This window comes from Furipterus horrens, unplaced genomic scaffold, assembly GCF_987537825.1.
Source record: "Furipterus horrens unplaced genomic scaffold, mFurHor1.1.pri manual_scaffold_5, whole genome shotgun sequence".
NCBI classification, from domain to species: domain Eukaryota; kingdom Metazoa; phylum Chordata; class Mammalia; order Chiroptera; family Furipteridae; genus Furipterus; species Furipterus horrens.
In genome coordinates, this window is record NW_028327175.1 from 165076616 (window position 1) to 165092650 (window position 16035).

General features: G+C 56.0%; 1 protein-coding gene and 1 pseudogene across 1 annotated transcript; one reads left to right on the top strand and one right to left on the bottom strand.

Annotated features, from left to right (window-relative positions):
* Positions 1–5302: 5302 nt before the first annotated feature.
* On the bottom strand, positions 5303–8889 carry ZNF503 (zinc finger protein 503). The gene is made up of 2 exons (XM_090278259.1): positions 8118–8889; positions 5303–7432 (listed from the first exon to the last, which is right to left on the bottom strand). Exons 1-2 carry the CDS (start codon positions 8418–8420, stop codon positions 5789–5791), a joined length of 1947 nt encoding a protein of 648 aa, XP_090134385.1. The 5' UTR covers positions 8421–8889; the 3' UTR covers positions 5303–5788.
* Positions 8431–16007, top strand: LOC150010323 (uncharacterized; annotated as a pseudogene).
* Positions 16008–16035: the final 28 nt, after the last annotated feature.

Here is a 16035-nt window from a genome sequence, read left to right on the forward strand (position 1 = left end):
TTTCTTTCCATTCCTCTAGTGATAGGAGTAGATGAGTGCCTGGAAAGTAAGTGTGCAATACATGCTAGTTATTAACACTATTATTGTTGATAAATGTGCTCCTCACCTATGGTATGCTCAATCCTTTATCAGTTTTGGAGTCATGGAGACCACGAGTGACTTGTCCATAGTCACACAGCTATGAAGAGGTACCAAACCCAAGTGTGCTTATCTCTAGTCCTGTGGTCTTTATACCTCTACCCTCTGCCTTTACATTACATGCCAAGGGAATGCAAAATGAGGGGAAGATCAGTGTGGGGTGGTGAAAAATCTGGAGAGCTTCCTGGAAGAGATGAGTTTTGAGGGAAGGGTTGGGAGGAGGGCATTTCAGGGAAGGAGTACATGATGAGCACCACTAACCAACATGTTGAGGAGCTAGCTGGCTGGCAGGTATCTGAACTGTGAAGATTGGTGAGACACAAGGTTGGACAGGCTAAGAGGGGCAGATCAGAAGGTGGACATCACTACAGGCATTCTGATGGCCAGGGGGCAGAGTGAGGATCTGGGCACAGTTAGTTCTGGTCAAAATCAAATGATACTTTGGAAAGAAAAGAAGAAAATAACTCTGTCCTTACTAAGAGCCAGTACAGGCCAGACAGTAGGTTGGTCATTTTCACATATATTATTTCATTTGAGCCTCACAACAACATTATTGGGTTGTAAAATGTCCCCATTTTACAGATGAGAAAATCAAGACCCAGAATGGAGCAAGTGATGGAGCTAAATTTTTATCTAGATCAGCCCGTTCCCCAAATTTGTACTCTTTCCACTGCACCACATGGCTTTAAGTTGTTCTCATTGTCACAATGTCCCTTGTGCTGTGGGTGTATTTATCAGGCACTGCTGTTAGCCAGGGGATCAAGAGTCTTTTCACAAACAGACACCTGTTGAGCAAGCCCTGGGGTCACACTGGGCAGACAGGGCTTACTATCCCTGGGGCTTTGGGGGATTCCAGTACAGAATAGGGCAAAGTGCTTGGGCTTTGGGTGTGATAGAAATGGATTCAAATCCCAGCTTTACTGTGTACTCACTAAGTTTGAGCAATGTCCTTAACCTCACCAAACCTCAACTGAGGCAAGGTGGAGGGATGAGCCCTGGATTGGTTCAGACCTTGGCTGGAAGTGACAAACACTTGAGGAAGTAAAATAATGAGATGTCTGTATTCACTTCAAAATAATGGGGGGCAGCAAGGTGGAGGGTGTCTAGAGGAAATACAGTTATCCATGAGGCTGGGTGATGAGTTTATGGAGGTCTATTATACCATTTTCTCTACCTTTTGTTCTGGGTGACCTCACCTGCATATGTTTGAAAACCTCTATAATGAAAAATAAAATAATAATAACACTGGAAACTTAAAGAACAACAACAAAATTATGTCCACTATACTCTCTCTCAGCTAAAACAGAACCTATAGTTCCCAGGCATTATTACATTTTAAAATCTTCTCAATTGAGAGCAGCCAAGGTAAGACTCTGCATAAACTCCATCTCTGCCTAGGTATGGGACCTCAAGCTCATATCCTTCCCTTCCTGAGCCTCAGTTTCCTCATCTATAAAGTGGAGGTAAAGATCATAACGACCTCATGGAATTGTTGTGAAGTTTAAATGAGATTATTACTATAGGATAATGCAGCTGGATACAGTCCATACAGAACGAGCAGGTCAGCCTGAGCTTTGTCATCGCTCTGAGCACTATGAGGCTTCTAGCCGCAGTGAGTGAGGAACTCTGAGCCAGTCTGTGCAGAAGAGGCCATCAGATGGCGTCTCAGGTACAAGCCTCACTTTCTGGGCAACTTTTACCCTTTTCCAAAACACAGGTGGTTCATCAACTAGAAGAGCTTTATTGTCTGCCTTTCCTTAGAGCTTAAAGGTCACCCAGCACAGAGGCTGTGGTGTCACCACCAGAGGTGCAGATGCGGGCAGGGACTGGAGGGAAAGGCTTCTGCTGGCCTTGCCTCTGCTTCTCCGTCTGTGTCAGTGGCTGGTAAAGAGATGGGCAGTGCTTGATAAGGGGTAGGCCCCAGGAAATAATCAGTGGATGAATGAATGTATGCATGTGTGGGGATCACTTCAGTATGACAGAAAAGGTGACCTATTGGAACCTCCAGGGTGGCGGTGGGAGCTCTCAAAACTGGGGAGTGGCCGTGACACCCAGGCCAACTCCTCTGGGATGGGAAAAGAAAGCAAGAACACAACAGTAGAAAATAGAACAGGTTGGGAAGCGCAGAGGACATGATCCGCAGCAGGAGAGGAGCGAGGAGTTACAAAGAGGAGACTCTAGGACACCGCTCCAAAGCCGAGCGAAGATCGAGGCGCGGGGTCCCATAATGACCACACAGCGGGCCTGCGCACTGGCCGAGGTTCCGAGTCTCCTTCTGCTTCTCGGGACTCCGCAGCGCCGCCTGGCGGACATGCCGCTCTCCGCTCGGGGATTAGCAGCAGCTGGCTAGTGGGCCGGGATCCTGAGGCAGTTAAAAAGAAAGCCCGAGAGAGCCCAGGGCGCGCGGAGGAGAGAGGCGTTTGTTCCCCGAGGCGCTTGCACCTCGGCCTGGACCCTCAGCACATATTGGCACCCTCTCTTCTCTAACTCCAAGCCCAGGGTGACTTAGCTCCGTCCAACACGTCGGGGGCTGAATTCTACACCCAGCCCCCGGGCCCCCAGCTCTGGAATTTTGCTGCCACTGAGTAGTTTCTGCAGGAAGGAGGTCTCATTAAAATTTTAAGGCGTTTCATTTTGTTTTTTGTCAAGGAAATACCAAGAGTGGGCACAAAGGTCCCCCGTCCGTCTCCCTGCTGGTCCCAGACCTGAAATCCTAGGCCTGGGGAATTTCTAGATCATCTCCGCCCGAGCGGGTCCGAGCGTACGAGGCGTGGTGACCCAAGTAGTTTACCCCTGTTTAAAGACACGAGGCAAAGAAGGCTTGTGCTGGTGAGAGGGCGAGCAAGGGCCTGGCTTTCCGGTCCCAAGCCGTGGGACACGAGTTGATCGCGACTCGGGCCGCACGACCTCTTTGAACGTCCTCCGCTCGCACTTCACAGGAGGGGTGGTATCTGTCTGAGAACCTGGGGGTGACAAACCTCTCCACAGGCCGGGAGCGTGGGAGCTAAGGCCCAGCCAGGCCCAACCAAGCCTCTCCTAGCCAGATCAGAGTGGGAGCAGCGCTGCTGCGTCCCTGGACACCTACCGCCAGGGTCCTCCCCGGGCGCCAGCTCCAGTTTCCGGAGTCGGGGAGTCCAGGCTGGAGGTTTGGAGGCGCTAGAGGCTGCCCTCCTCTGGGTATCAGCGTCGGAGCCGGAGTCTCCACTAAGTCCTCTCCAGGCGGAGGCCTTGGAGCTCCCCGCTGCGTCCCGGAGGCCGCCAAGGCTGCTTTGCGTGCAACCCGGGAAAAGGCCCCGCAACCGTGAGGCTGACGCTGGGAGGAGGTGGAAAATCTGAAAGTCACCAACCTCTGAGCAAATGGCGGCGGGAGCGGCGTGGTTGACCTACCTAGGCCTGAGGCCAAGGGCTGCCTCTGCGAGGCAGTGAGCCTCCCGATACAGGAGTAGTTTGGCGCCGAGAGAGGTCGGTGGCTGGGAGAACCCAGAACGACCTGACCCCAGGGAGGGGGTAGTTCAGGGTACGCGCTCCGCTCCGCGACTCCGATGTCCCGGGATTCCAGGAAAGGCGCGCTCTGGACCCAGGGCTCACGCGGACCAGGAGGGTGAGCGACCAAACAGCCACCAGACCAGAGTCACGCCCAGGCCTGGAGTATGAGCTTGTGTATATGTGAGTGAAAAGGGGGTGCGGAGGCGCATGCCCCAAACACTCTCCCCCGCAAACGGTTAGGGCTCTTGTCTTCGTGGTTCCACTGGCGCTTCAGGCAACTCGGTCCCGCCGCTCAAACTGGGGAGAAGGGAGCGGTGCGCACCGCGGGCATCCGCGCCGGGACCGCGGGTCCCACCGCAGTTTTGCGGAGTGCAGCTCGCAGCCCAGAGCCGCACTCGGCGCCCACCTGATCGCCCGGCAAGTCTGAGAATGAGTGCCACGACCTTCGCGGGGTCGAATTTAAAGGGGCTTCCGGGTCCCGTGCCCCGGCGCACTCTCCTGCTGCGCATACTGGAATAGAGCGCCGGCTGCAGAAAAATCGGGACGCGGAAAAGCAGCCGCGGCGCCGGCTTGCCGCGAGTCCCGACTCCCAGAGAGAGGAAGGACCCGGGGGAGAGGTGGAGGCGGGGAGAGGGGGGTGTTGGAGGGGGTCGGCTGACGGCCATCTCTGGCCCTCGGCAGTAAGAAGAAAAGGAGAGCGAACTCCCTTTTCCCCGAGAGATAGAAGGGTTCCAGCGCTCTCCCTAGCCCTGGGAAAATAGGTTCCCAAGCGTCCTCTGTCCCCTTGTCTATCCCGGGACTAGGTGATGCGTGGAAAGGAAAGGGTGGAACAGCGGGCCACGGCACCTCCCCAGCGCCAAGGGCGGGAGCGCAAGTCCGGGCCTGCGCTGCTCTCTGCTCAAAACGAAACCCAAACTCTCAAAAATCTCAAGGGGAAAATTTCAAAAATCATTTTTCTTTCATTTTTAATAAACAGGCTGCTGAGAGAAAAATTAAAAACGAAATGAACGATAGCTAAGGATCGCTTTTCAAATTGTGAAATCCCTCCTTGAAAAATATTTTTCCTAAGACCGAACCCCACTACTGGTCAGCCCTTCTGAAGACTTTGCCTCTTCCTGAAAATCACAACAAAACAATCGGAAATGCGGCCACGGTCCTGGGAAGTAGTGAGCAAGAGGCCCAAGGAACCCACTGCGGCTACCATGCTCTTCTTTAACCAAAAAAATAAAAAAGATAAGAAGAAGTAAAACCTTTTAATACATCAAATATACGGAATTTTAATCTTTAAAGCGATACATTGTCTATTATTTTAGTACATGACGTAAACCTTACTTGTCCCCTTCTCAGCGGGTGGACTTAAAAATTAAAAATAGTTAAGTGTTCCTTTTAAAGAACAAAATAAGGCAAATGAGGTTTTGGAATAGAACTGTTTTTCCTTTTTTTTTTTTTTTTTTTTCTTCCAGAATACATACAAAAAAATACCCATTCTCTTCCGATGGTATACACCTTAAAAATAATTGCAATCTGAAATCAGAGCTGACAAATTGTGACTTGTTTTGTTTTGTTTTTCATTTTTGTAACAAACATGCATGTAAATTGTATTTCAATCAGACATTAAATAAGAACGTACAATACAATCATAGTAATTTTAAAGTAACATTAAAGAGAAGACCTCTAGTTCTGTGGCGGTTTTGTATTTATTTATAATCTACAAGGGACGGAGGGTTTGTTTTCCATTTTTACCCTCAAGTTTTAATTCCCCCCTCTTCCTTTTTATCTACGGAGCTCAAACTAAATAATGCACTTTAGAACCACGGGTCCGCTTGGAGCTAACATAAATAAATACCAGTGTCCACCGATGCAGTCCTTAGATGAACACTTTCTCAATTAGTTTTTCCTTCTTTTTCTATAAAAAGTCAAATGATTTTTTTTTTCAACTTTTATAAAGTTTGGGTGGGGAGATGAGGTGGGGGAAAGGGAAGTTTCCCACCGGGTCTCGGTCGCTGTTTCGGGTAGATAGATACGGTATATATATTTTCCTTTCCTGGCCCGGGGCTTCCCCACTCGCGGGTGACAGTAGCTTCTCCCTGTTCCCGCCCCTCCCTCGACTCCTCCCCTCCCCCCCAGCTCCTTTCTTTCCCTTGGTAGCCCTCTCAACCCTCCCTCACTGATACCCCAACGCCGAGGCGGTGGTCAGTCTCTGTCCGTAGAGGGCGTAGGGGGAGTAGTAGGGTCCGGTGGCAGCGGGCACCGGCACGGGAGCGCCGGGTGTGGGGAGCGGGCTCTTGGAGTAGGGGTGGTAGCGGCTGCTGAGTCCCAGCGCGTGGTGGGGGCTGCGCAGCGCCAGCGTCCCGGGGCTTCCCGGAGCACCCGACGTGGGGATGTGCATGTGGCAAGCCATGGCGGCCGCTGCTGCGCTAGCCAGAGACGACGAGCTGGGGTAGCCCGACAGCAGTTTGTCTGTCCCGGGGAAGGCCGTATGGGTCCGCAAGTGGCTCAGCAGCTCTTCGGACGTGGCGAAGCGCTTGTCGCACGGCCCGTTAGCCGACACCCAGTTGCAGATGTGAGGAAGTGGGTCGTTAGGGAGCATGAAGCCGTAAGGGTAGAGCGGGTGACCGGCCAGGGAGGGTGGTGTGGCGCCCGCGGCGGCCGCAGCTGTTAGCGATGAGTGCACGCCGTGCAGCGGGTGTGTGGGGTACACCAGCGGGTATCCGGACTTGAGCGCCGCCGCTGCAGCGGCCGGATCGTGGGCGCACGACGCGCTGGCTGCCGCAGCCCCCGCAAGGTGGCTGGCGCAGTGGTAGCTGAGACAGTAAGGGTCCCGGCACAAACTGGCTGTCATCACGGAAGGCGGCGAGGCCCCGGCCAAGGGGCTCGAGCCAGCGGGCTTACTGCAGCCCAGAGAGCCCGCCGCGGCCGCCGCCAGCTGCGCCCCCACCAGGCTGCCGGGTTTGGTGGGGTCGAGCGCCACGCCGTGTGGCAGAAACTGGGGCGGGTAGCCGGCGTAGGCCCCAGCCAGGCTGCCTGGGTAGGTCATGCCCGCGGGAGGCAGAGGAAACACTGTCTGGCCTGGTTTGTAGGGCGATACTGGCGCCACCAGCCCAGAGCCCAGCACCGAGGAGGAGGTGGGTGCGCTGGGGCCCGAGCTGGAGCTGGAGCCCGAGGAGCCGCCACAGTCCGAGCCTAGAGCCTTGCCCCCGGGGCCCCCATCTGGGTGCTGGTTCACATCCACATTAATCCCGCCGCCGCAGCTAATCCGGCCGTGCGCCAGCCCCGTGGGTGCCCCTTCGGCCGAGGCGGCTCCGGAGCCTTTGCTGCCGCCGCCAACGCCGCCCGCGTCGGGGTCCTTTTTGTCATCCTTGCCCTCCGGGCCGCCCCCGGCCGAAGGCAGCATGCCTCCTGGTGAGCAGGCCGAGGCGCTGGAGCTTGGGCTGCCTGTCCTGGGCGTGAATGGCTGGCAGGTGGCGCTCGGTACTCGGAATCCGGACTTCTCCGCCGAAACCCCCCCGCCGCCGCCGCCGCCGCCGCCGCCGCCACCCCCGCCGCCTCCGCCGCCTCCCGGCTCCTTCTTATCCGAGCCAGGTTTGGAGTACGGCTTGAAACTGGATTTGTCCTCCACGCCGATGTCACTCAGCTTGAGGGGCCCCGACTTTCCGTCCTTGTCACCCCCGGCGCCGCCGCCGGCACCGCCCGCGCCGCCCCCATTGGAGGCAACCGAGGAGAGTTTGGAGGAGGGCGAGGGGTCGGGCTTCCCGATCTGCGAGCATGTTTGCGCCAACAGCGCCAGCGGGCTCTTCTTAGCATCAAGCTGCGGGGTCAGACGTGGGGCGTGGTGGGGGTGGGTACAAAAAGAAAGGGGGAAATCCTTTAGAATCCTGGCTTCTGGGATTCAGACGCCCCTCCGCAACGGCCTGAGATCTTCCCAGCCCTGAGGCGCAATTCTAGGCGGCACCCCTTCTACACCTCTACACACACACTCGCCCTTGAGAAATGTAGCAGACCCCCCCCCCCAACAGGGTCTTTTATGTCCTTCCCAAGCGCTAAACTGGATTAAAAAAAAACTCACAAAATATTTTGATTTCTGACTCCTGGACTCAGAACTGTACACCCCCCACCCCATCCCTAGTTCTCTGGAGCAACGGCTCAGGCGAGGACTGCGACTTTGGAACCGTATCTTGGGCTCCTGTCCGTCTCCCGGGCAGAAAGTGAGCGGGTCTGGGTCGGGGCAGGGGCTTTAATACCAAAGGGAGAAACAAGTTTTGGCTGCCTTGCCCCCTAACATTCACACCCCACTCTACCCCCTCCCTGCTTTCTGCCCTAGTTTTAAGAAGCGGGAGCACTATCCTCTCTCCCCATCCCGGAGCTGAATCACTTTCGACACTCCCCTCCCCCGCTACCAACTTCCACCCCCGATCCCAAGAGAAAGAAATTCCGCGAAGCGGCAGCCAGGGTGGTGGTCCCAATCCAGCACTACCCAGGGAGAGGGTCCTTACCTCGATGGGGCTGACGGGAGTGGAAGGCAGAGGCTGCAGGTACTCGGGGTGCAAAATGTGGCCAGTCCGTGCGGTCAGCATCTTCAGCACCTTGATGGGCAGTCGGTTAGCCTGGCGGAGAGGGTCAGAGGGGGGCACCGCGTGCACAAAAGGCTTGGTGCTGCCGGCCGGGGACGAGCCTGGGCCGGGGCCGGAGCTATTTCCAGAGAGCGGGCTGGTCCAGGCAGGGTCCGCACTGCCGCCGCCGCTGCTGCCGCTGTGCTTACTGCTTCTTAGGGCAGAAAGCGAGGGCGCTGTGCTCATGACCCACCCGCGCGCATGGGAGCAGCGCGGGGCGGGCTCCGGGCTGCGCGCTCGCCCGGGGAGCTGGAGCAGCAGCAGGAGGAGGAGGAGGAGGAGCCGGCGCAGCGGCCGCGGGCGCCCTGCGCGCCTTCTCGGCGCCTGGAGCCAGCAGCGAATAATCCTGGGTGGCCCACAGTGGAGCCGTGGCCGACCGGGAGGAGCCGGCCCCACTGCAGGAATGACGGGTGGCTCGCCGTGTCCGCCTAGCGCTCTGGCCCTGCGCTGCGCACTTGCGGCCCGGCGCTGGCGCTGCTCTCGGCGGAGTGAGCCGCCGCCTGTCCAGCCGGGTCTCTGGCGAGGAAACTCACTTCAAAAGCAGCTGCACCGTGGGGGAGATTAAAGCCTTTGCCGCCTTCCAATCAAATGGGAGACCGAGGTGATTGGAGGGTCAAGGGGATGTGACGCGTCCCGCGCCGCCGCCGCCGCCGCCGCCGCCTGGACTCTCAGCGCTGGTTTTAATGGGCAGCTCCCTCATCACCGCCTCCCCCCTCTCCCCGTGGCTCGTTCCCTCCCTGGATTTTGCTCCGAGGGGGAGCTGGACTTTTATTCTACGTTTACTATCTGCCGCCTCCCTCTTTTTTATTTTCTCCTCGTCTTCGTTCCTTTTCCCAGCTCGAGAATAAACCGAAGCCTCCTTTTGCAGGAGGGTGCGTGTGACGAACAGATTGAGGTGGTATTCAAATAGAGCACTGGCAGGACTTTGGACGACAGCCGGACTGTCAACTCCAGGGGCGCACAGGGGGTCCGAACACCAAATATGCTCTCCTCCTCAGTAATTGAAATCTCTCGCGGCGCGGCCGCCAGGGTAAGGAAAGGTGGGAAGCGGGTGCTTGGAGGAAGTCTGCCCGCCCGATTTGATTTCCCGAGATTTGGCGGCGGAGAAACCAGAAGTTAGGTGGGCAGCGGCGGTGGTTTTTCTCCGAGTTGTGCTCTAGGCTCCCCGCCCTTCCAGGTCACGTGACGCCCGGGGACTTGCAGATTGGGGCAGGAGCGAGGGTCACATGCTTCCTCTGTTTCACACTCAGCCCCCACTTCTTACTCTCCCCTGCCACCCTCTCTGCTCCTGTCCCTCCCTCCACCCCGCCAACTTCTTTGGGCATCTCCACCCCTCCATCAATTGTCAATGTCCTTCGACCGCAATCCATCAGTTATTTGTCAGCTCCTGTCAATCCGCCCGTGATTTATGTCAGCTTTTGTTGCTGATTACAAGGCGGGTGCGACTTGAAGGGAAAAAGAGAGGGAGAGAGAGACGGAGTGGAAGGAAGAGATCGAGGGGAAACCGGAGGAGGAGGAAAGAGGAGCAGCCTCCTGGGATGGGAGGGGATGGGGGCTCTAAGAAAAAGAATGAAAGAAGGGAAGGAGGCGCTCAATGTCAAGAAAATAAATAGTGAGAGTCAAGTGCGCAGGTGCAGACGGGGTGCTGAGACCGGTGCGCAGGCCTGGGGTGCGCGCCTCACCTCTCTGGAGGTCTGAGACAGAGATACACCCTTCCACCTTTGGGGATTTCGGTCTTTTGGGGCCTCGGAGTTCGGAGTGACTCTGGGTACCCGAGACGCGAGGCGGCGAGGTCTAGCACGGGAGATTTTTTTTTCTCCCCTAGGGTTTTCTTGCGGGAACATGTAGTATGCGGATGCCAAGCTGCTAGCCTGCCGCGGACCCCAACCTCCGTAGTGCCCTGACCCCAAACCCAGAGCCACATCACCAACGTATTCTTGAGTCCTGGAGGTCAATGATAAGGGTATCCCCCTCAATTATTTGAACCACCTCTGATCGTGGCCAGGGCTGAGAGCCTGCGAAGAAGAGCCCTGACCCTGGGTGTATGGGGGAGATCTGTCTCAGGCTCACTCAGGCCCCTTCCCCAATCCTCCCCCACTGTGCGCCATCCCAGTAGGCTTAGTAACGGGTTACTCAGGTCTGCTCTCTCGAATTCCTGGGAACACGTAGCTGGGACTGACTTGCGCTGGGAAAGCTAGGTGAAGGAGCCAAGGAGGGAGGGGGCAGCTGCCTGTGGGAACAAGGGCTCTTCCAGGGAAGCGGAGCGGGACTGCCGCGTTCCCCTCGATTTGCACCGTCACTCGGGCTGTTTGGAAGGAAGAAGGGAGGCGCTGTGCGTGTCTCGTTGTAACTGATTCTGGATGCACAAGTGTGTATGTATGTATGTGCCGCTGTGCGAGTTGTCAGGGCTTTGATAGCGTCTGGGGTGAGTTCGGGGGTCACCTTCAGAAAGTCGCAGAAATTGGAAGGGGGGCGAGAGGAGGACACTTCCCCTTACTCGGAAGGACTTGGAAGACTTTAAATCTCCCCTCCCCCACTTTTCCGCTCCGGCTCTTCTTTTGTTGTCAATCCTTTTGATAAATGGCGGGGTAGGGAGCGCTGGGAGCCAGGAGCCAGTCTGTACTCGCGCGGGGGACGGAGACCGGGCCTGGACACAGGTTTCCACCCGCGTTCCCCAGGCGCAGAGACCCGTAGGCGCGGGGGTCGGGTTTCGGACCTACCCTCGGCATGCTCGCCCTCTCCCCTTTAACCATCCCTCTCCCCCTTTTTTGTCTCTGTCTCCTACTCCGCACAGGTACCAAGAACTTTCCGGGGTGAGTTTTAGAATTTTCTTGTAGGCATTCATTTTCTGCGTTTTAATCTTATCCCTCGATTCTTCAGGCTGGTAAACTTCATGAGATGGTAACTTGACTAAAGGTAATATGGAGAAGAGGCGGGGAGGCGGTGTGTATTTTGGGTTGCTGTTTGTTGGTGTGCGTATGTGTGCATGTGTGGAGGTGAAAGGATACACCTGCGTTTAAGGGGGGGTTGGAGTGTTCTCGCGACAACAGAAGGTGAGTTTGGGAGAGGGTGATGAGGCCACAGGCCAGGCTGGGAAGGTTGTCTTGATCATCTCTGGAAAGCAAGTCCCAGGTAGTCCTAAACTGTCTCTGTGTCCGTGTCTGTGAAGCCGCTTATATCCTGCCGGTGAGTTAGTGTCTGTCTGTGTCATTGAGTGCGCCGCTCTCGAGGTGTCGGCCGGGATCAGCTGTGAAGCTCCCAGGGACTCTGCGAGCCCAGAGGTGGGCTGCGTGTCGCCACCACCTCCCTGCAAGAGGCCCAGACACTGAATGCTGGGATCAGTGGCCAAAGCTGGAGGCGACCACGGGCTATCCTCCACCCCCTCACCTCTGTCTCCAGACCCAGTTCTTCCCCTCTTCTGGAATTGGGTGCGGCAGTCCCAGCACCCCAAACCTGGGGTATCCATAGAGTGGCCCCTGTGTCCCGCGGAACGGGTGCGCCGAGATGTGTCGACGCCCTCTCGAAGGCCTGCGCGGTGCAGCGCGCGGGCGGGTCGCGGTCAGCTTGCACTCGCTCTTCCCCAAACCCAACTCGGAAGGTCCGAGCGCACGGGGGCGCCTGGAGGCCTGCTCGCACTGGGCTTTCGGGGGGGTTCCAGCATCCGATCAATCTCCTGTCTCCAGGGAGGCCAAATCCCCGAAGGCCGCGCGGGCCGTGGGGGTGGCGGGTTATTAATTACCCCCGCGCTGGGCCTAATGCCTCCAACCCCCAGCGGCGGTTGGCGTGGATGTCCTGTGGATTTTATTTGCCCACAATGGAAATGATTTGTCTTCTCTAAAAAAGGGTGGGCATGGCAGATATTTGAGGAGGGGATGGGAGGAGAAAGAAGAGAGAGTTGAGGCAAAAAGTTTGAAAATGCCTTGAACTATTCACTGTGGAGATGGCTAATCAGTATTGAGGCCGGAGGGCAGGCGGGCCGCCTTTCACCGCCGCTTCCCTTTCATCTCAGGCTCGGTGGAGGCGCTCAATTAAAAGCCTATCAGTTTGTAAGTAAATCAACGCCTATCAGAGTTGTCACATCAAACAAAACGATTATTATTGCAGCCCGCCTACCCTATTAATCTCCCTCGAAGATAATCCGCCTGACAGGTCAGGCCCGGCGATCTGGAAAGCCTGGCCCAGAGTGCCCAAACAGCGCCGGACTGGCGCGCCCCTGGGGGCCTCCCCACCCGAGTGTCACCCAGCTTGTGGTCGCCTAGGAGGGGGGAGAGAAAAGAGCACGCGGAGGCCGCTGGACCCAGGCCTGACCCTTGGAACTAAGAGCGGAGCCCAGACTCCTGGGGGGCTGATTGTGGACAATTCCCGGTTGCCCTTCCTCTTCTCGAGGCCGTGAAGGCACCCACCTTACTGGAGCCACAGCTTGATCTGTTCCTGAAGTCTCACCTTAGCCAGCACTCTTCTTGGCTCTCCTCCCCTGGCTCTCTTTTTCTTTCTCCTGTATACTGTCTCTTTTTTGTTTCCTTTCCTGCTTCTTTCTTGTCTCCCTAATCTTTATCTTCTTCCCTCCCTACCCTTCCTTTCCCCCTACCTACTCTTGCCAAGGAATATTTCCTATTCTCTCTCCCTCCTCTAGGTATAAGATATATACTACCTCAGTGCAGTCACACTCTCTGAAGAAGGACATTCTCAGGGCCGGGGTTATTTCTCTGCGTCAGGGCTGCCTCAGGAGTGTGTGCAGTTCCCAGAAACTCATGACAAAGTCCTTCTTAATTTTTTCCCAAGCAGGGGCTCTCAAAAACTACACCTGTTTAAGGACTGGGTGCGTTTTTTAGGGGGAGGTTGGAGGGGAAACGGGAGAGAGAGAGAGAGAGAGAGAGAGAACGGGGCAGTGAGATGGGTGGACGGTTGCAAGCACCCTATTGTGAAATTAGTATTTGGTCTTGGAATTTCGCTGCTGCAACGTTGCCGACCGTGCTGGTGGCGTTGCCTGGGCGTTGCAAACATGAGGAGGAGACCCAGCAGGCATCTGGGCCTGGTGAGTATGTGAAGGGGTGCCTAACATTTCATAAATATAAATACACCCAGATAACTGCTTCTGTGGTCTCAAACTCATGTCTGCGGGCTAGGTGGCCTTGGTACCAAGGGGGTGTGAAATCATGGCCTTCTTTCAGGTGGTCTCCGGCTTCGGGCTCTGGGACACCTCAGAACCAAGGGCGACCTGCCCCTTTCCACGCTCTTGCTCCAAATCGATAGGCCCAAATGGCCATTACCGGAGCCGGGTGAAACCAGGATTGAAAGGTAGTTGAAGTGCTTGAAGCGGAAGGGCTTTCCGCGGGACCCCAGGCCCTGTTACCTAAATGCCGGGTTCAGAGCCCCAGGAAGTCTCCCTCTGCACGCAGGTATCTGGGAGGATCCTCCACCCTCACCAAGGCGTAGGAGTGCTGGCTGTCCTGGCCCAGCTTCTCCCAGCAGTCGTATCAGGCTCTCCGAGCCCATGGAAATCGAATAGAGCCCACTTCAGGGTGCTGGGCGCCTGGAGATGCAGGACTCATGACCCTCGACCCTGGGTTCCCAAAAGTCCCTCTATTTGTGCTCACTTGCCACAGCCGACCAGGTAGGAATTTTTATTTCTATACTCATAAATATTGTAGCGATGTAATGGCTCAGTTACCTGTGTGCCTGTTTTTCTTTAATGTATTTATTTATCTCACCTCTGCCACTCTGCAGATATTTAAAGAGTTACACATACCTCACCCCTCAATGATGTGGAGCTCACTGGCTATAGAAAATATCCGCTGGGTGGTTATTTGGACATAAGTGCTGTCTCGAGCCCAGATTACACCCAAGCAGGGGCTGTAAAAAGACACTTGCTGTAGAATTTTTCCACCTTAACTATATGTGCACACACCGAGAATTTAATAATATTTTATAACCCTCTATAGATCTAAATATTCAGATGTTATGTTACATGCCCTTGAGCCGGAAGCGATCTTCCGTTCACACTGGACGTGGAGCTGTTTGTATAATTTTCCCCTCCCTGCACTACACATGAATCTTGGTCTAATAAATTCAACCTTGTCATTTTTAGAATCCACGGGATTTCTCTGGCTGCGGTTCGCACCGCCTCTATCCGAATAAATCCAGATCGTAGGCAGTGTCAGGAAACAAACGGCTCCCGGTTCTCGTGTATGCAGACGCATCGGCCCAGAGAGTGACCATGGTAGCCCCTAGTGCTGGTGAGGCAGCAGGTCCAGCCTCCTATCAGTGTCCTTGGGCCCAAAGGCCCCCCGCTGCCCCGCAGTGCCTGGCAGTCCCCACTTCTGCCCGTGCTTTGGGATCCCGCCGGGCCATGCCCGCCCGCGGCGAAAACTGAAAGCAAATTCCACCGCAGAGAAAGCCCGAACTTTCTTCGACTCAAGTTTATAGCAGAGATTCGGTGGAGGCTTTGGGAGGGCAGTGAGAAAGAGAGGTGGGGCGGTAGGTAGTCGAAGAGGGCACGCGCGCCAAGCACGGCCCGAGGCGAAACGCTAGGGAAGTTGCCTCCTCTGCCTTATTTCTCGCCAGCTTCTCGGCCTGGTCAGTTAGAATAGTTTCCAAGGTGCCGCGAATGCCTAGCATGTGTTTATGGGGATTGCACCAGGGAGGAGGTGACTTTGTGACAGTTGCAGAAAAAGCTTTGCCAAGAAGTGTCTGCCCAGCAGGGCGCAAGAAAACTTGGGACCAGTTCGTCTTCCCTGGGGCAGAACGATCAGAACTCCGCATCTGCGAAGCCCACTGCCCAGTGTGCTCCCCGTACTTCGAAACCACGCGTAAATAACCTCCCACTGCCTGCACTGCAAACTTCCCGGCTCGGCTCCGCAGTTGGCAGCTCGGCTCCGCAGCTGGCGGGCGAGGCACGGACTCGGAGCCGGCCCTTAAAGCCGCCCTTTGACGGCTCAGCACCAGCCCAAAGACAGGCTTGCCGGGAGGGGAAAGGACTAGTGTAGTTCCCCCTCCCGTAGGCTGTCTAGACCATCACCGCCTACCTCCCATCTCCCCAGAGCCAGAGCTTCCTCCTGGGAGCGGCAGTCTTGAGGGGCTGGCTAGGGCGCAAAGTGCGCGCGCGGGCCAGCGAGGGGGGTGGGGTGAGTGGCCGCCCGTCTCTCCGCGGGGCCTGTCGCTGGGCCAGCCTCGGTGGGTGAGTGATGAGGGCAGAGAAGGGCGCCCATAAATCGCGGGTGTCAGGGCGAAAAACTCTCTTTATTGTCTGCGTGATGGATGGGCCTAGGGACGAGACACCAAATACTTCGTATCGCCTTTAAATGGGAACACATTTTCCGCGGCCATAATTCATGTTTTTTAAATAGAAAGTTTGAAATGTTGCCTATATTTCACCAGCCCTGACATATTTATGAATCGCTCCCTGCATGCAAATATCATTATTTAAAGCGCCGGGGAGAGCTCTCGGGAGGGTAGGAGGCCCGGCCCCCGGGGTGTGGGGGTGGTGATCCAGAGAAATGCGGCTGGAGGTGGGTGGGGGGGCATCTCCCTAAAGCGAGGACAATGAGGCAAGGAGGAACGCCGTATCCGGAAGCCAAGCGCACCGGAGGCTCCCCCTCCCGAGCCGGACTCCTCAGAACCGCTCCGGGAAGTTTGCGCAGCTTGGGGCCGAGGACTGCCCTTGCCTCCTGCAGGGAGGCCAGGGGACATTCCACGTCCTTTTCCCAGGCCCTGATCCAAGCCGAAGCCACCTTTTCCAAGAAGGAAATAAAACATAAAATAAAATAAAAACAATTTAACAAACGCAAATAATAACAATCCA

What these genes read in the sequence shown, in the direction of transcription:
- ZNF503 (XM_090278259.1), bottom strand. Translation starts at nt 8,420, where the DNA reads ATGAGCACAGCGCCCTCGCTTTCTGCCCTAAGAAGCAGTAAGCACAGC. An exon ending in CTCCCGTCAGCCCCATCGAG is followed by an intron (nt 7,433 to 8,117) that starts GTAAGGACCCTC and finishes CTGACCCCGCAG; the next exon opens with CTTGATGCTAAGAAGAGCCC.